General features: G+C 37.9%; 1 protein-coding gene across 14 annotated transcripts in view; it reads left to right on the top strand.

Moving 5' to 3' along the window:
- Positions 1–21,015, top strand: part of klc1a (kinesin light chain 1a) — a 101,930-nt gene that overhangs the window by 54,697 nt on the left and 26,218 nt on the right. For 11 of the 14 annotated variants that reach the window (XR_005946246.1, XR_005946240.1, XR_005946241.1 and 8 more), the window contains 5 exons: positions 38–90; positions 681–748; positions 6,220–6,328; positions 6,996–7,157; positions 20,633–20,763. Coding sequence is in view for 6 of the 14 variants with exons in the window: in XM_041214046.1 (XP_041069980.1) it covers positions 38–90; positions 681–748; positions 6,220–6,328; positions 6,996–7,157; positions 20,633–20,763 (523 nt within the window). In the remaining 8 variants the exon portion in view is untranslated. Of the gene's footprint in view, positions 1–37; positions 91–680; positions 749–6,219; positions 6,329–6,995; positions 7,158–17,084; positions 17,459–20,632; positions 20,768–21,015 lie in introns of those variants that run through there. The other 3 variants (XR_005946242.1, XM_041214047.1, XM_041214049.1) reach the window with 3 other exon arrangements.

Here is a 21,015-nt window from a genome sequence, read left to right as displayed (position 1 = left end):
TTCCCATTGTAAAAATGGCATAATTTTCTTCTCCCAGATGAAAATAAGCCTATTTGGATGCATGCTGAAGAAAGAGAGGAACAATGCAAGGTAAGCGTAACTTTATTAACAAGATATCTTTGCCACTGTATTCGTGATGTCACAGAAAATACTTCAGTCTGCTTTAGATTGATCATAAAATGAATCCATAAAAATTATTTTGTAATGTTGGAATTATATGAAAGTGCTGCACAACTTATCTTTTCAGTCTTAAAAAAGAGTTGAAAAGTATTTTGCTATCATAATATTATATGCACTATCTGTGATTGAGGACTTGCAACCTGCTTCCTATCAATCCACCAGTAATGTTGATGGGCAGCTTTCCTAAAGTGGCTTGAGTGGCATGCCTCAGCTTGTATGTAATATTTCCTTCCCTTCCTTTGAAAAAGTGTGGCAGAGTTTCTGTGGATGTGCTGGGTGATGATACTGAGGCATGAGTTTGAGGAACTTTCATTCTAATCTTCCAAGGCACACCAGCTTGGAGCATCTTAGATCTTAACTACCAGAAGATTTTGAAATAATACATTTTCCTAATCACAGCATTCTAGACTCAATTAGCTTTTCTTTCTTTTTCATTAGCTGCAGTTTCATATATAAGCCTGCGTATGTATTGCATGTATTACATTTTGTATTCTACTTAGGGAAAACCAAAAGATGGGACCACATTTGGCGAGTATGGAGGCTGGCACAAGGCATGTAAAGTTGACAGGTATATTTCCACAGTTTTATTAAAACACCTGTAAACAGAACGACATGCTCTATTTCTTAAGAGGCTTGAGGGGCTATGTGTTCTTTTTCTACTAAAAGGCAAGGTTCAAGTAGGCAGCTCACCACCACCTTCTCGAAGGAAGTTAGGGATAGGCAATAAATGCTGGCCTAGCCAGCGATGCCCATATCCCATAAATGACCAAAAGAAATGTTCTTGCTGACTATTGCTTATTGCTTTAATTACTTAAATTAATAATTTAAACGCTGCAGTAGCCTCTGAATCAATCCTAAACAAGTGCAGTTTTATATCAATAGACTGGAGTGCAATGATTTAAACCATCTATGTCGTTCTCTTCTGGCTAGTATTTTTTAGAATCCCAGTAAAAGAGAGCTCTCGTGAAATCTTTAGAGGATATAACGTTCCTCAACCTCTGTTTCTGCAAGCAATTTTCACTTGAATTTAGATGCCTATTTAGTGATAAAATGGCACTGGAGATGGCTATGCTCCTGTCACAGAAGAGCCATCCATCTGTTAGCTTGCTTTTCTTAATAAACAAAAGTAACCAAATGTCATAGGAGAAAATGAATATTTGGATTTACATACATTTACACAAATATCATTGTTAATTTGCACTTAACTATCCAGCCAGCAATCAATGGCACAGTAAGAGCCACAACTGTGTAATATGGAAATTGTGATTTGAGGACTTGAATTGCAATTAATCGCTTCTAGGCTGTGAATATGCCTGGTATAGTCCCAGGTATAGCAGCCTAGTGATTTGTTATGAGTTAAATCCTATTAAAACTGTATGATTAGTTGCTAGAGGAATTGTCATGCTTGAATCAAGCCCTTTAAGTGTGGATAAACACAGTCAATATGCAAATGTTTCTTACCTGAACAATTATTTAGTTGTTGAATCAATGCAGCGTCAGATAAGAACGGGAGAAAGAACAACCATGGCTTTCATTTATATAGTACTTTTAAGTCAAATGTCCAAAGGCTTTTCAAAGGCCTTAACAAAGGAGATTTGACATGAAACCACAAAGAGATATTAGGGCAGATGACCAAAGCTCGGTTAAAGAAGTCGATTTTAAGGAGTGTCTTATAGGAGAAAATAGAGATGAAGAGGTTTAGGGAGAGAATTCCAAGATTTAGGGCCTTGGCAGCTGAAGGCATGGCCTCCAGTGATGGAGTGATTAAAATCGTGGATGCGAGTCCTGTATTCGAGGACCATATATATATAGGGTTGGAGTTCTGGTTGGGGTTATTGAGATAGGGAGGTGAGAATATGGAGGGAATTGGAAAGAAGAATGAGCATTTTAAAATTGATGTGTTGCTGGACTGGGAGTCTGTGTTGGTCAGTGAGCGCAAGAGTAACAGGGTGAATGGATCTTGCTGTAAGTGAAGATACAGAGGAGGTGGTGATGTAGTGGTAATGTCACTGGACTAGTAATCCAGAGGCCCAGGCTAATGCTCTGGTGACATAGGCTCAATTCCCACCACAGCAGCTGGTGGAATTTAAGTTCAGTTAATAAATCTGAAATTAAAAAGCTAGTCTCAGTAATGGTGACCACAGAACCATTGTTGATTGTCATAAAACTAGTTCATTTAACCTAGCTAAATCTAGTTCATTTAATGTCCTTTAGGGAAGGAAATCTGCCTTATCTGGTCTAAACGTGACTCTAGACCCACAGCAATGTGGTTGATTGTTAGATGCCCTCTGAAATGGCCTAGCAAGCTGCTCAATTGTATCAAACGGCTACAGAAAAGTTTTTTAAAAAAAAGAATGAAACCGGATGGACCACCCAATTTAGGCACAGGAAATGACAATGGCTGACCCAACCCTGTCAACCCTGCAAAGTTGACCTTAGTAACATCTGGGGCTTCGTGCCAAAATTGAGACAGCTACCCCACAAACTAGTCAAACAACAGCCTGATAGTCATACTCACTGAATCAAACCTTACTTTGTCCCAGACACCATCACCCCCAACCCTGGATATGTCTTGTATCACTAGCAGGACAGACCCACTAGAGATGGCAGCACAGTGGTATACAATGAGAAGGGAGTTGCACTGGGAGTCCTCAACATTGACTCTGGACTCCTGGCATCAGGTTAAACATGGGCAAGGAAATCTTATGCTGATTGCCACATAGCTCATGCACTTCAGCTGATGAATCAGTATTCCCCCATCTTGAATGCTAAGCACTGAGGATGGTAAGGGCACATAATGTACTCTGGGGGCCTTCGATGTCTATTACCAGGAGTGGCTTAGTAGTACCACTACTGACTGAGCTGGCTGAGTCCTAAAGGACATAGCTGCTAGACTGGGTCTGCGGCAGGTGGTGAGGGGAACAAGAGGGAAAAACCGATTTGACCTCATCCTCACCAATTTACCTGTCGCAGATACATTTGTCCAGGACAGTATTGGTAGAAGTGACTACCGCAGAGTCCTTGTAGAGATGATGTCCCTCCTTCACATTGGGGATACCCTCCACGTGTTGTGTGGCGCTACCATTGTGCTAGATGGGATAGAGTTCAAACATATCTAGTGCCTTAAAAATGGGCTTCCATGAGATGCTGTGGGCCATCAGCAGCAAAATTGTATTCGACCACAATCTGTAACCTCATAGCCCAACATATCCCCCACTCTACCATTATATCAAGCCAGGGGATCAATTCTGGTTTAACGAGGAGTGCATGAGGACATGCCAGGAGCAGCAACAAGCATATCTAAAAATGAGGTGTCAACCTGGTGAAGCCACAACACAGGATTACTTGCATGCCAAACAGTGATCATAGCAAAGCTAAGCAATCCCACAACCAACGGACTAGATTTAAGCTCTGCAGTCCTGCCACTTCCATTAATAAACGGTGGCAGGAGGAGGCTCCACAAATATTCCTATCATCAAAGATAGAGGAGCCTAACACATCAGTGTAAAAGACGAGGCTGAAGCATTTGCAACCACCTTCAATTAAAAGTGCCAGGTGAATGATCCATCTCGGCCTTCTGCGGTCCCCAGTATCACAAATGCCATTCTTCAGCTATTCGATTCCACATGATATCAAGAAATAGTTGAAAGCATTGAATACTGCAAAGACCCCAGTCAACATCCTGACAGTGGTACTGAAGACTTATGCACCAGAACTAGCTGCGTCCCTAGCAAAGATGTTCTATTACAGATATATAACACTGGCATCTATCTGGAAATGTGAAGAATTGCCCAGATATGTCCTGTCCACAAAAAACAGCACACATCCAACCCAGCCAATTATTGCCCCATCAGTCTCCTCTGAATCAGCAGCAAAATGATTGAAGGTGTTGTCGACAGTGCTATCAAGCGGCACTTAGACAGCAATAACCTGCTTACTGACACTCAGTTTAGGTTCTGTCACGGCTTCTCGGCTCCTAATTTCATTACAGCTTTTGTCCAAACATGAACAAAAGAGCTGAACTCCAGAGGTGAGGTGAGTGTGACTGCCACTGACATCAAGGCAGCATTTGACTGAGTGAAGGAGCCATAGCAAAACTGAAGTCAGTGGTAATTTGGGGAGTGAGGTGGACACACCATTGGCTGGAGTCATATCCTAGACAGAGGAAGATGGTTGTGGTTGTTGGAGGTCAATTATCTCAGTCCCTGGACATCACTGCAAGAGTTCCTCGGGGTAGTGCCCTAGGCTCAACCATCTTCAGCTGCTCCATCAATGACCTTTCTGCCATCATAGAGTCAGCAGCAGGAGCGTTTGCAAATGATTGCACAATGTTCAACACCATTCATGACTTCTCAGAAACTGAAGCATTCAGTGTCTGTATGCAACAAGACCTGAACGATATTCAGGCATGGGCTGATAAATGGCAAGTAATGTTCGCACCACACAAGTGCCAGGCAATGAACTTCTCCAACAAGAGAGATCTAACCATCTCCCCATGACATTCAATGGCATTACCATCGCTGAATCAGCCACTATCAACATTCTGAGGTTACTGTTGACCAGAAACTGAACTGGACCAGCCATATCAATACTGTGGGTATAAGGGCAGGTCAGAGGCTGGGAATTCTGCAGAATATAGCCCACCTCCTGACTCTGCAAAACCTGTCCACCATCTACAAGGTATAAATCAGGAGTGTGATGGAATATTCTCCACCTTACTAGATGAGTGCAGCTCCAACAACACTCAAGCTCGACACCATCCAGGACAAAGCAGCCTCCTTGATTTGCAACCTTAAACATTCACTCCCTCCACCATCGCACAGTGGCAGGCAGCAGTACGTACAATCTACAAGATGCACTGCAACACACAACCTCTACTACCTAGAAGGACAAGGGCAGCAGATGCATGGGAGCACCACCACCTGCAAGTTCCTCTCCAAGCCACACACCATCTTGACTTGGAACTATATTGCTGTTCTTTCATTGTTGCTGGGTTGAAATCCTGGAATTTCCTTTCTCACAGCACTGTGGGTGTCCCGACAACATACAGAAGACACCAGTTCAAGGAGGCAGCTCACTACCACCTTCTCAGGGAATTAGAGATGGCAATAAATGCTGGCCTAACCAACGACATCCACATCCCATGAACGAATTTTTAAAAAGTGTTTTTTTATGATCTCTAGTTTATGAAGGCTGAAATTGGGAGGCTGACCAGGCATGCCTTAGAATAATCCAGTGTAGCGATAACAAAGGCATGGATGAGGAGTTCAGCAGATGAATTGAGGCAGGGGTGGAAATCATTGATCTTGGTGATTGAGGTAATATATGAGTGGAAGCACATCTCGGAGTCAATATGACGTCATGGTTGTGAACAATGTCAGACAGTTGCTATGGAGCGTGATGGAGTTGGTGTCTAGGGAATGGAGTTTATAATGGAGACTGAAGACGTCGGCTTCAGTTTCCCCAATATTGAGTTGGACGAAATTTCTGCTTGTCCAGTACTGAATATCAAATAAGCAATGTGACAAATTAGAAACAGCGTAGGGTTCAAGAGAGGTGGTGGTGAATTACAGCTGAGCATTGTTGGTGTACATATTTTTGGATGATGTCGCTGAGGGGTAGCATGTAGAATAGAAATATGAGCCAAGTTATAGATTCTTGAGGGATTCCAGAGGTAATTGAAGAAAAGCTATTGCAGGTTATTTTCCGGCTACAACTGGATAGATAAGAATGACTCGAGCGCAAGTTCTGTCGAAGGGTCATGAGGACTCGAAACATCAACTCTTTTCTTCTCCGCCGATGCTGCCAGACCTGCTGAGTTTTTCCAGGTAATTCTGTTTTTGTTTTAGATAAGAATGAAATCAGGGTACATGGGTACAATCTGCTTCTGATTCTGATTGTGATTAAAATTCCATAAAAATGCAGAACTTTCGTGGGTATAAGATCAATTTAGAGGGGAAATGCCTCAAAATACTAAACACTCCAGATTTGGCTATTTTGTTGTAAATTTTTATTTTTTATTTTCATATCTTCAAACAGTCCGACAGTGACAACAACATTGAAGAACCTTGGAGCACTTTATAGACGTCAGGGCAAGTTTGAAGCAGCCGAAACACTGGAAGAAGCAGCTCTGAGATCCCGTAAACAAGTAAGTTTGACCGCACATGCATATGTATTACTTGCTTGTTACTATGGTTACAGAATTAGGTCAGAGTGTGGACATAAAGAGGTGGGGTTTGTGTTCCAAGTGGTTGCACATTTTTACTGGTATAAAAGCCATAAATCTAAATGCTAAGGAATTTAGAATATATTATTATTGACTGAACGTTAAGAATTAGTACACTCAGTAAATATTCAGACAGTGCATATAGGTACACAACAATTTGAGATCAAAATAAAATATAGCTACTTAAATCCTGGCATTCCCTTCCTAACAGCACTATTAGTGTACCTACACCATATGGACTGCAGCGCTTCACGAAGGCTCCTTAATACTTCAAGGACAATTGGAGATAAGCAATAAATGCTGGCCTAGCCAGCAACACCCATACCCTGTGAATGAATAAATTTTAAAATAAATCACACACCACCTTAAGAGGAAGAATATTGTTTAAATGGTTATTACATTAAGTCCCAAGTACTTTTGTATGATTTTTCTAGTGAAAACAGTGTTATATTTTCATTACTTGTATTTTGAAATGATTTCTGACACCTTTGAATGAAGTTAGTTATATTTTTATTTTGATGCTATTTATGTGCTTGCATGTTTGAATTATGAAAATAGTTAAAATAAAATGAATACTTTTGGTCCACAGGGTCTTGATAATATCCATAAACAAAGAGTAGCTGAAGTACTTAATGATCCTGAAAGCATCGAAAAAAGAAGAAGTCGTGAAAGCCTAAATGCTGATGTGGTAAAATATGAAAGTGGCCCTGATGGTGGCGAGGAAGTGAGTATGGGCGTAGAGTGGAATGGGGTAAGTACAGTACACAGTCCACAGATCAGCAGATCCTAGTACCTTAGAAAAAGGACAAGAATAAATGTTTTCATTGATTAACTTAACACTATCAGTTTTTAGTGGTTAGATTGAAATCTTAATGTTTAATATTAATTTGGCATTGACTGATGCAAGGTAAATGAACAATTGAAGGTAGAGAAGGTTTATCATTTCAAAATGCTGAACATATTCAAATTCAAATTATCTCAACATTCTGAAAATGGGCTATTATGATTGCAATTTATTTAATTCCTAAGCATCCTTTGCATAACACCTAAAACTGCGCACACACCTGTTGACAAAATAAAATGTTGTTAGAACATAGGGATTTCACTTGAAAAGTTTGTTAAACTGCAATAGTTTAAATTAATTTAATTTTACTACAGTGATTATTTACATGAAGAATTTCACTTCAAAAGGCCTCTGCATGTAAATAAAATTGCAATAATCTCTACATATAATTAGATCTAATCATCAATTTATATTACTTTTCGTACATACACTGAAAAAGCAATTTTCTGAAATAACTCTGGAAAGCTAAATTGCAGGAAATAAATAAATTTGGATTAATAAACTTATGAACTTTCTGATTTAATTTTATTATATGTTAGTATAAGGATGCAAAATAGGAAAGATTAACTGTAGCAATAAATTGCTACACAATTTTCTAAGTTGAGGGTATTGACCCTAAGGGTTACATAATAAATTGAATTCAGATGGAGCTGAGTTCTTGGATCTTCTAATGGCCAGGTATGGAGCAGATTGGCAAGGCATGATCTGTCTTGATTGGCCATCCTCTTGGCTGGGCTTATAGAGAACAAATCTGTTTTAATAAATAAATGTGTAAATCTGCAGCTTTTTAATATGTGTATGCAGCTACAACTGGTTTTAATTTTAGTGGCCTTAACTACCATTTTTTTATTTTTCTGCTACATTGCACAGAATCTAGCAACTAATAAATTAAACTTGTGAAATCTTTAACAGTTGCTGCAGTCACTTATATTAAAAATCCACAAGTATTTGTAGAACCGCATTTGTAAGATTTGTTCTGAGAATGCATTGATTCTGCAGACACTCTTGAGCTTGTCTACTGAATGTGAAAATGCTTCAAAATTCTTGAGGGTTATTAATTGAGTATCTTATTCCTGTAATTCCTGATAACCCATTTTGGGTATGTGAGCATTGAAAAACTTTTATAACACTAAATGTCATTAACTTTATAAATTCCCTTTATTAATACTGTATGAGTAAATGCTATTTTGATGAATTTTTTTCTGCACATAATTGTATGTGGATTTATGACTGAATAATCTTTTATGACCAGGATTACATATCCTACAGGAATATAAAATTGAAATATCAAACTAAGGTAGTGTGTGTCATAAAAGATCTGGCAGCTAGAATTTTGTATTTATTTTACATTGGAAGCATTTTTCTTATTTACTATTTCATAAAATGGAGCATTCCACCAAATGGAGCATTCCACTTATTGTGGCCAGTCACAATATAAAATATTCCTTGCATGACACAATTCACATTTTGTTTTTTTTCAAAAAGAGTAAACTAAATTTGTCAAAATGCACTTCCAATTAAAATTAGATCATCCACAGAAATTGAGTAGTGTGTATTATTCAGCACCATAGATTACCAACTGCTACCTTTTCTCCTGCTTTTGATAGGTATGTTTCGTAGAAACTTACTGCCATGAGAACTAGTCAGAATTGTGTTTTGACTAATCAATGTCTTTCTCCTTTTGAATTCCATGAGGAAATCCTGAGACTAGAGGTTTATCTTTTGTAAATTATGTAGCTTATGTTGGTACTGTGTACTGTACAGCTCTCTATATTTCTCTTGTATTTGGCATGCTCACTTTTTCAAATATATAATCATCTTGGTCTAATTTTTGTGTGAACACAGAAGATTTGTAAGTAATGTTTTTGCATGTATGTTTTTATATTTTAAAGTGTACATTATGGCTAACACTATTTCTGGGTCATTTCTCTACTGTCATATTGGCTGTTAGAAATATCTTTCCAAACAAGATTGATTCTTTTAATCCACTATCATCCACTAACTATGAAATAAACTACTAATTGACTAATGCTGTTCATACTTCTGAAGGTTTAATTCAATTTAATCCACATCTTCATGCTTTTATTTAAAAACTTGTTGGTTTCACTTATGATCTGAGTATCTGAGAAGTCTAAATTCCATCTTAAGTATAACTGTGCCATTAAATGAATTACGTAATTTACTTTTGGTTGTTATTTTGACATTTTCTTAGAAGACAGTTGCCTAATCCAGACTAATTGGCGCAATTGTTAAATTATAATTTGTACTGTCACATGTTCCCTTTAAAAGAATTAATGAAAATGTTCAAATTTAATTTGTGTGTATTTAAAGTTGATTCTGATCATTCACATGTATTGTAAATTAGCACAGATTAAGGTATTTTGTTTTAAATTTTACTTTAATAATTTAATAATTCTTCATAACATGCACTGTAAAAAGGAGAAACTCAAAGTCCAACATTTTTAATTGATAAAAGTGAAATTGATGTTAATTTGCGATAGAAAAGGAATGAAAGATATAGCTTCAACATTTTACAGATGCTAGATTCAAACTTCTATAAAGAATGGGATTTAAAATGGTTTTCTCAGGAAAATTATGTTTATGTAGCATTTTAAAACATTTCAATCACATGTTGTTTTGAGTTGACTGCTCCCACACAGTTGGTATAGTACAAAATTTAGGAATGTCAGCTGTTAACCTTCTCACTCTTGTTCTCACATGCACAGTGCCTTTCTTACAGTTTCATTTCACGTATTGCTCAAGTATGAATTTAGTGCTTATTGAACTAAAATTGTGTTGATCAATGCTAATTTTGTTTTATGAATTTATCATTGTGGTGCTGTTATCAAGAACTGACACATGAGTTTTTAAAAATAAATTTAAAACATCAAAGTAATTTGCATAGCATATGTGGGAGCAGGCAACACAGTGGAGTAGGATTTTTTCCACTTTCTTTTTCTCCCCCACGCCTTGAAATCATTTTCAAATTCAAACTAGTTATGCCATGAACTACACCTGTCTCTGGAGTCTAAAGATGAAAGTTATGGTTTGGATTATAAATCATGAATAGAATGATCAGTCAACTGAGCACTGTAATGTTGTATCATTGCAGCTACAGTCATTGGCTGTTGTAATTTAATGCTGTCTGGTGGTTAAACTTGCATTTGACTTGTATGTGCAGTTACCTCCCATAGGGACAGTGGATGCTAGATGGAGGGATCTGAGTTCTTAAACTAACAAATCACTTAGTGGTCCCTTAATGGACATGTCTTGAAAATCCTGCTAATATTTAAACTGGGTACATATGTATCTTGAGTCTTGCTTAATTTGATTCACTTTAAATGGTCCCAATAATTTAGTAACCAATATGTTGCATTGAACATTTGATCATTTCTTGTGACATTTATTAAATTGTCAGTGTTTTTCATTTTGACTAGCCAGTTGCAAAAAATTCTTCAGGTAAATTCCTGTCTTTTGATCATCATTATCCCGTTCCTTTTTTCTTTGTATGAACATGGTAGTAGAGATGGGACTTGTTCAAAAATAGAATTATATGTAATAGACTGGGAAAGATTTGGGTATCCATATCCTGGCTTGAAATCTTTTTCTGAACTGGACAGTTTAATTGAAGGCAAATGCTCTACTGAAATGGGGAAGGTTTTCTCTTGTCACTGAAAGGCACTGGGTAAAGCAATGGGAGCTATGTACTAAGTAGTTTTATCTTATGTACAGAAAAAAACATTTTTCATAAAGATGGCAATGCCGACTTTACTGTTTCCTGGTAGCTGAAGAAATTGATAACTTGTGCCTAGCTTCATCTAAGAAAAGCACAATCTACTGCATCTCTATTCCACATGCTACATTTTTTAACCAATTGTAAATGTCAAGCTGGTTTTCAGGTAGACTCCTATGGCTGGACATGTGTACCTGCTTTGAGGTCGAGGAACCTGGAAGTCTGGGTTTCTCTCAGATCCTGTTGAATTTAGTGGCAGTACCTGATTAGCATTTTTGTCTCTGTTTCCCAGCTGCAGCCAGCCAGATTGAGATGCTATCAGGTGGGTAGGCTTTTGGCATCAAACCACCATTGGAGTGCAGAGGTCATCCAATTGCAGGGTGTGGGTGAAACTGGACACAGCAGTTAAGTGAGAAGGCACTTACCTCCTGGATCCAGCTGTCCTTGCCTTCCTTAAGCTACCGAGTTTTCCAAGACCTAGAAATCTCGGCTGGCCAGGGTTGGCATCAGAATTCAAATTTTTAACATTCCACCAGAGCCAAGACTGCTGTTTTGGTCTTTTCTTGATCTGTGTTAATGACCCAGACTTGAATGTGCAGAGCATAATTTCAGAATTTGCGGATGACGTAAAACTTGGAAGTATCGTGAACTGTGAAGAAGATAGTGCTAGACTTCAAGAGGACCTGGAAAATATTATCTACTGGGCAGATGAAATTTCATGCAGAGAAGTGTGAAGTGGTATTTTGGGATGAAGAATGAGGAAAGACAATATAAAATAAAGGATATAATTCTAAAATGGATGCAGGAGTAGTGGGACCTAGGGATATATGTGTATAAATGTTTGGGTGGTAGGGAAGATTGAGGATGTGGTTAATAAGGTATACAGGATGCTGGACTTGATAACTAGAAGCAAAGAGTATGAAATCAAGGTGGCGAACACTGATTCGGCCTCAACTAGAGTATTATGTCCAATTCTGGCCGCCACACTTTAGGAAGGTATGAAGGTATTAGAGAGGGTGCAGAGAGTACTCATCTGGTTCACTAATGTTCTTTATGGCAGGAAATCTGACATCCTTACCTGCTGTCACCTGCATGTGAGTCCAGACACACAGCAGTGTGGTCGACTCTTACTGACACTCTGGAATGGCCTAACACGCTACTCAGTTTCAGGACAATTGGGGATGAATAATAAATGCTGACCTTTTCAGTGATGCTCACATCCCAAGAACAAATGGAGGGAAAAACTAGGAAACAATTAAAAGAATGGTTTCAGGGATGAGTGACTTCAGCCCCAGCTTCTCCAATCTATCCATGTAATTGCCCTTCTCGGAGAAAGTTTTTGATAGACATGTTCAAAATCTTGGGTCTGGGCAGAGCAAATGGGAAGAAGCTGTTCACATTGGCTGAAGAGTCGAGAAACAGTAGACACCAAATTAAGGTGATTGGGAAAAAAAAAACAAAGGTGACATGAAAAGCTTTTATGCACTGAGTGGTTAGGATCTAGAATACAATGCCTGAAAGTATGGTGGAAACAGTCAGTCATGGCTTTCAAAAGGGTATTAGATAACATCTGAAGAGAGAAAATTTGCAGTGCTACTGAGAATTGACAGAGGACTGGACCAGATGAGTTGCTGTTGCAGAGAGCCGACCTGGATATAATGGGTCGGATTACCACCACCTGTGCTATAACCATTCAGTGATGCTAGGAAACCATCCACACCCACCCTAGTTACTGGATAAATTTTGTAAATTAGTTTCATTTAGAATGGATTGCAACATTGAGAATATATTCACAGAATCATTACAATGTGGAAGGAGGCCATTCAGCCCATCATGCCTTTACTGGCTCTCTGAGCATTTCACCTAGTGCCATTTTCCTGTGTTCTTTTTGTAACCCTGCACATTGTTTCTTTTCAAACAATCATATTCCCTCTTGAATGTCTCTATTGAACCGGCCTCCACCACACACTCAGACAGTGCATTCTAGACCCTAACCACTTGCAGTGTGAAAAAGTTTTTTCTCATTATCGCTTTTACTCCTTTTACCTGATTACCTTAAGTCTGCCCCCTCTGGTTCGCTATCCTTCCACCAATAGGAACAGTTTCTCCCTGTCCAGGCCCTGCATGATTTTGAATATTTATATCAACTCTCTTCTCGGCCTTCTTTCCTCCAGGGAAAAGAGTCCCAACTTCTCCGAATCTATCTTCAAAACTGAAGTTTCTCATCCCTGGAATCATTCTCGTTAACCTCTTAAGCACTCTGTCCAATGTCTTCACTTCCTTCCTAAAATGCAGTGTGCAGAACTGTATCCAGTATTCCAGCTGAGGACTAACTAGTTTCTTACGCAAACTCAACATAAACTCCTTGCTCTTGCACTCCATGCCCCTATTAATAAACCATATGCTTTATTAACTGCTCTCTCAACCTGTCCTGCCACCTTTAATGACTTAGGCATATATACATCCAGGTCCCTCTGTTCTTGCAACCACTTTAGAGTTCTACCCTTTATCTTATACTGTTTCTCCATTTTCTTCCCACCAAAATGTATCTCCTCTCATTTCTCCGCATTGAACTTCGTCTGCCACCCAGGCCCATTCCACCAACTTGTCCATGTCCTTTTTGAAGCATCTTTGCGTCCTCCTCACAACACTCATTTCCAGCTAGTTTTGTCATCTGCAAACTTGGAAATATTACCTTTAATCTCCACATCCAAATCATTGATATAGTTGTGAATAGCTGGGGCCTAACCCCTGCAGTACCCCACTAGTCACAGCCTGCCAACCTGAAAATAACCCATGTATTCCTACTCCATGTTTTCTGTCCGTTAACTAGCCACGGAATGGGCACTCTCGAGGTTGGAGCAGCCCTGCCATTTCTTGATTTATTAGTTAACCCTGCTAATGCTTTAAAAAAACCCTACCAATTATAATACACCTTACTACTATTAATAAACCTTAATAGTACTGACAAATCCTACCAATACTTTACACAGATTTATTACAACTGGCTAATTTTCCTAAAAATGAAAGATAATACTCACCAGCTACTCACTTGTTCCTAATTGTTTGCAATCTTCCAGCTGTTGAGATTCAGTGCTTTAGCAGCAATACTCACCAGCCAATCAACTTGCATCCTTCCTGTGATGTTAGACCTCGATTTCTGTTTCTGAAACTGTAGCAGCAGCGCCTAGCTCCAACTCTTCCTGGAACTCACTCTGTCTCGCGCCAGTTTTTTTCCAAACCCTGACTCTCCCTGGAACACTCTCTGTCTCGCATTGTTTTTTTTTTCAAGTCCTGCCTCTCACTCTGTCTTGTACCGATATTAACTTCCACAATTGTTTTTGGATTTGTTCAGCCCGTGTTCTAGTATTGTATAATTGGTTATGTGTGTTAATCATTGTTTGCAACTAATACATTAACCTTTAACAAATTTTAGGTATTTGAATTATAGAATATGTAATACAAAGATATAGTTTCTTTTTATAAATTAGTCAGATTGTTTAAAATATTAACAAGCAAAAGCTCTACCAATTTTGAATGATTTTAAACAGCTTTTAAGATGATTTCTTTATAGAATTGCATTGTTGATTTGGAATTAATTTGCATTGATTGATGAGCTTTCCTTGCCTCCTTTCTTGGCCTTCCTCTGTAGTCTTATCCTTGTCTTTGAGGTTGAGACCAACTATTATAAAGGCTCCTGTCTGCAGTTCACAGATATTTGGTAGGAGTTTCATGTGTTGATTCTCTCCAATAATATATTCTTTAAAAAATTTCAAGTCCGATACTCCCTTATAACATGGCTATGATTAGAAAATTGTCTTAAAAGGGGGAATTCACAGTACGTTAATTACTTCATTATGTTTTTAACAAAAATGCAAACTAAAGAGGAAACAGCAAACTGTAGGGTCTTTGTTGTCATTAGCCCCTGAAACTGACCCCAACTTAGGATCTAGCACATGTACAGGGATAACACAGAAATCCTGAAATTGCGGCCTGTCACCCACTGCTCTGCTACAGACTGTGCTGTCAAATTCCCATCCACTGCACCCCTTCACCCTCGCCCGCTCCACAACAGAGCCAGCAAACAGCGAAATCAGTTGATGTGGCAAGAACCTGCCTTTTCCGCTCTCACGTCCCTGTTAGAAACTCTATAAAAAGTTGCACCTTGTTCAATCAGGTCTAATTGTGTTTTTAACAGTGATCTGATTAACAAATACTGATGAAGAACAGACCTGGACCAAAAAATATATATTTGTGGAATGTTGTTAAATAATACCATTATGAATGACCATATTTTTAAAATTAATTATTTAAAATAATTCTTTTCATGATTTTTCAGCTTCTACCGGCCCCCTTATGTATGTTCCAAACTTTATTTTGCTCTATGTAAATTTTTTTTTAAGTGATTTGATTTTGATGCTTTTCATTTCCTAATTGGCTGTGAGAATTCTTTGTGCTAACTGGACAGCTTGATAACATCTGCAAGTCCACTCTGGGAATCCCCATTTAACTACACTGCAATCAAATGCACATTGAGAGAGTTAAAGTTCTCACTGCAGATCACTAGGTCTCTGAGGCTTTCTTCAAGGTCAGCCACAAGCGCAGCTGACCACAAACTTCAGACCATTCTGTTCCTTATCATTTTGACTGTTCTTGAGTTAAATATAGTTTGAAGATCCACATGAATGCCTCCACCATATAAGAACATATTTATGTACATAAAACAGTGTGTATACAATAATAGTTGTCAACAACTGCAACAGCTGGTCTTCTCTGTCTCCCCTTCCCCTCTTTCTGTCTCCTTTTGCAAAGGCATGAATGATCATAGATAATCATAGAAAAACCCAATAGTCCAACCTGACCCTGTTGCAGCAGTGCCTTGTGCATCACAATATATACACTCCCCACCCCACCTGAAAGCCATGTAATCCACTGGGAAAAGGAAATAAATGCATAACAATTAGGGGAAAAATATGGAAAATTTCTTTCAACACCATAAGGTGATAAAGCTAGCCCAGGAGACCACTTTGGCCCAGATTAATGTTATACAATATCTACCATTTGGTAATCTTTGCCTCAACCAGAACAGATCCAGCTCTCACTTGAAGAACTGCAACAAATCAACTTTCACCACACGAACTGGCAGTCAGTTCCAGAGGTCCACTATTTTGTGCAAATGTACCACCTCTTAACATCTAACTTAGATCTGGCCTCGCGTTAACTTGAGAATGGATTGTAAACCCTGACACTCCCCAACTAAACAAAGCAGTTGAAACAAACTACACAAACATAATCTATCCCCTTCATTGTCTTCTAAACCTTGATCAAATTACTCCTAAGTCTACACTTTTCTAATGTGCAGAGTGTCAGCTCTTGAGCATCCTGGTAACTAAGATGCTCCAAACTGGGAATTAACCTTGTGGCCTTCCTCTAAACCCTTTCCTCTTGTGGAAATAAAATATTTTGCAGCATTGTTTTAGCCCTATTTCAAAGAAGAGCAGCAAAGCTTTGCTCAATGCCCTCACCAATATTTATTTTTTAACCAACGTCACTAAAACACATTATCATTGCTGATTCTAGGATGTTGCTGTGTGCAATTGGCTGGCGCACTTCCCACAGTACAAGAGTGACGCCACTTCAAGACTAAATTGGCTGGAATACTATTTGAGACGGTCTGAGGAGAAAACAAACACACTAGACAAATGCATGTCTTCCTTTTTTTTTCTTCTTCAGCCTTCTCACTTCCTTTCTCCCTCTCCACTCCCCTCATGCTCATTTTGCCCCCACTCACTTTCATCTTGCCCCCATGGTTGCTTCTGTTTTTCCCCCTGCTCACTTGTACCCATTTTCTGCTTGCTCACTTTCACCTTTTTTCCCCCTCACCACTTTTAAGGATAGCATTATAATGTCAATACATCCAATAAATAAGTTTAGTAATTCACACATTTAAGCATGAGTGCTGGACCAGCAAGTGATGAGCGACAGGTATGATCTTCATTTGACCTAGAAATACTGTTTGTGTAATTTCCTTAAACAATTGAAACTGTTGAAGCTTTTACAACAGTTTTGACTTGTTTTCTTTCCTCTCTTTTGTCTGCCAGGCATAGCAACCCTTTGTGATACTAATTATGTCTCCAGCACGAAGGGCATGCACCATCTTCAGGCTTTAACTTCTCTGCAGTACTGCAATTTGTAATTTTGTCTACACTATACTTTGTTTACTGAGAACTGTTCCAAGGCTGTTGTAATTCTGCAGAGTAGCCCATTGAATATTTGTAGCCTTGATATAACTGTTCAAAATTATTCATTACCACAATTGATTACCTTGCATTAATAGAAATGCCAGCCGGTGTATAAATAATAGGAGACCTACGGTTTAAAATGCTATTTTATTTTATCATGGTCATGTTCGCTGAATTATCAGGTTTGAGTAGCCTCTATTTGAGAATTTTATGGTTTGGCATCTCTGTTATGTAATAGCACGACAGACTCTTGAATGCTTTATTCTATAAAATGGCCAGTACTGGTTGCTCTCAAATAAGGAAAAACATTGATGAAATAGTATGATGTGGTGTACAGTTAAATACTTGGCATGTTCTTTGTGCTCAACTTATTAAAACTCATGGTAGTCTGTTTAAGGGTCTTTTTAAAAATGTTGTTAAAACGTTTTTATTCTGGAGTGGCATTTGTGTCTAATCTTGGTGCATTCGTAAACTGATCTCTGCTAGTTTCGTGAGTGTTCAGTGGTACGTAAGATTGTCTCTTTCTAACTCTTAATAAACTAGCTCAGTGTCTAACTGATCTGTCTTTTGCCTCTGTGGTCTGCTTTGTGATGCTTACTTCTTCAGTGCACGCTCCACATAGGACTTCAGGGCTTGCTAAATATATCATTTATAAATTTGACAGAACACTCAAGACTTCCCTACAACATGGAATATCATAACTTGGGTATAACGTAATCAATAATGATTAAGAATCATTAATAAAGTAGACTTGCAATTTATTTTTTGTAAAAGGTTAAATAATAGAGAAAATTGAGCTTCAGATCATTTTGCCTATTTTTCATAACTGAGTAAATAATAAATGTATTTAGTTTGATAACATGATGAGCTTTCATCAGATTGCTGGAGGTTTTAACAAATTTAAATACAGCTGAAAGATTCAATTTTCCTTTGTCACCAAGATTTGTATTTATCCAGATATTTAAACATTTGCCTCAAATGTTTATAATATTTCTAAAGAGGGGATGAGAAGAGATAAAAGGAAGAACTTCACAATTATGATTTTTGATACTTTGCATTTTCAAATTATACAATAAATGAGTGATTTCCAGGAAGAAAAAGTTAGCCTTTGTCCCCTCCATGGAAAACTGTATGACCTTTTTCCAAAACAATATTAGCACATATTATGTCGTATTTACAGCACAGAAATAGTCCATTTGTTGTTTATGCTGCACATAAGCTTGTTCCTGCCTTACTTCATCTCACCATATCAACCTATTCCCTATTCCACTCTCCTTCATGTACTTATTCAGATTCCCCTTAAATGCATCAATGATATTCACAACTATTCCATGTGGTAACTAGTTCCATATTCTAATCACTCGGGTAAAGGAGCTTCTCCTGAATTTTTTTTTGGATTTATTAGTTACTACCTTATTTATGCTCCCTAGTTTTGTACTGACTTCAGAAGTGGAAACATCTTTTCTACATCTACCCTCTCAAACCCCTTCATCATAATTTTAAAACCTCTATCAGGTCATCTTTCAGCCTTCTGTTTTCTAGGTAAGAGAACCCCAGCGTGTTCAGTGTTTGCTGATAGCTCTAACCTCTCAGCGCAGATGCATCATCTTTGTAAATCTCCTCTTCACTTTCTACAAAGCTTCTATATCCTTTTTGTAATGTGGAAATGAGAACTGTGCATGGTACTCAATGTATTTGTCATAAAAGTAGTAGAATGATAGAGCCAAAATGCAAAACTTGAAACACCTGTTCTTTCAAGCAATGATGCATTAATAAATATTTAATCTCCTGAATGCATTATTATACAAAATCTTATTATGGATTTGCATTCAGTCTCTCCTGTATAACAAACTGGATTTTGGGATCTAGGTAGCTCTCTGTTAACCATTCACTATAATTGGGGAGCAGAAGAAATGTGGTGTTGGGTTTAGAATACTTCATTTTAAGGGCAAGCCCCACTACGTATTTCTTAATAGTTAACAGTTGTTCCCAGTGTGATACTGATGTATAGAAACCAGTAGGCCCAAGTTTTGATTTTTGATCTGTGCTAAACAAAGTAATTTTAGGCGTGACTTGAAATGCTACAGTTAGCCTCGATGCCCTGGTCTAGGAAGATGAAAATCAGATTCTTGTGGCTGATCTCTATCCAGTGACCCCTTCCACAAAAGTAGTTATGTGCATCTCACTCGGATGTAATGCATTCTACAGTCAATAGCCTGTCAGCAGTGTTTACCTAGGTTTGCACCTAATAAATGGCCAGTCAGGTGAGCTTTCAAAGATGTTGGTGCCTATGGAATTGTACTCCTGCAAAAGTCAGTATATTGAGGAATGAAGAAAGAAAGGAACATGTAAGAGCTCATTGCATTTTTGTAATTATCTATTATCAGCATGAAAAGTCTAGAAAAGTAATATTCTGGAGCTGGATACAGGGGTGTTCAGTTCTAACTTTTTAAAATCAAGTTCCACTATGTGCAAGGTGCGAGATAATTTATTTCAACTAGAATTTAAAATGTGTAACCATAACCACTCCAGGTGTGCCCTGTGAGGCTCAGAAATACAGAGCTACATTAGAAAGGGAAATAAGTTGCCTTGTATGAGAAAATACAGCAAACCTGAATTGGAGATTATATGTTTTTTAATCAAAATATTTAAAATTCATTCAACGGTTTTGCATGATTTAATTTCAATTAATATAATTGTTCACGGCATAGCTAAAAGGCGGTGTTGTATAGTAAAAGGCTGAGATGTCGAGTAATTTATATTCATGATGTCAGATGTGTTGATAAAGGTAATAAATGATCTTAGACCCTAATTACTGGGAGAAAAAGGTGCATGAACAATACAAGTTGTATTGACCTTTAAAATTCAGTGACTTACAACTGATTAACATGTATTTTTGAAAAGGACAGGAATTGTACATTATACAACACAATCCGGTATCTAAATCAGATTTAGAATAAAAAAGAAAATGCTGAAAGTACTTAGGCCAGATGCACCCATGGAGGGAAGAACAGAGTTAATACTTCAGGTTAGAATAGATCAGGTTTAGGATAGCTGTTGTAGACAACTGATTTTAATTCAATAATTAGGATTCTGTATTGACAAGGGTTTCTTCAAGGAGAATTATTTTGGGAAAGCTTGTACTGCGTAATGTAACAATTCTAAAAATAGTTGAATTTTGGAGATACAAAATACATTTTGCATTTAATTAATTCTTATATGGTAATTGGGTGGGTTCCGCCCCATCTCAATTTATAAAGAAATGTGAAACTTATTAACTATTTTATAAAAAAAGCAGACTTGTACTTTTTATGGTTCTTTGCTCATTGTTCAGTTGTGTTAAGGTTTATTCCAAAAGTTTTGCTGATCAGTTTAAAATAGACACATTTCATATCACTTAATTGCAGGATGGAACTGGATCTCTGAAACGTAGTGGCTCCTTCAGCAAACTTCGTGCCTCCATCAGACGCAGTAGTGAAAAGCTAGTCAGAAAGCTAAAAGGTGGAAGTCCACGAGATAATGAGCCAAAGAATTCTGGGTAATTATTCATTTTGGATATCTAGTGATTCTGTTTTTGACTTTGGTGTAGAGCTGTGAATATTGTAGAGGTTACTATGAAAATTTAATTACAATACTTGTACATGAAATGTGACACGACTTCATTATTAGAAACAAATGGGAGATTTGCATTTATTTTGCAAGTTTCACATCTTCAGAAGGCCCCAAAACAGCTTAAGGCCAAGAAAGTTTTTTTTTGAAGTGCAGTCACTATTCTGTAAGAAATATAGTA

This window comes from Carcharodon carcharias, chromosome 20, assembly GCF_017639515.1.
Source record: "Carcharodon carcharias isolate sCarCar2 chromosome 20, sCarCar2.pri, whole genome shotgun sequence".
Taxonomy (NCBI): Eukaryota; Metazoa; Chordata; class Chondrichthyes; order Lamniformes; family Lamnidae; genus Carcharodon; species Carcharodon carcharias.
Note: the sequence above shows the minus strand (reverse complement) of the source record. Positions and strands in the feature narration are given on the sequence as shown.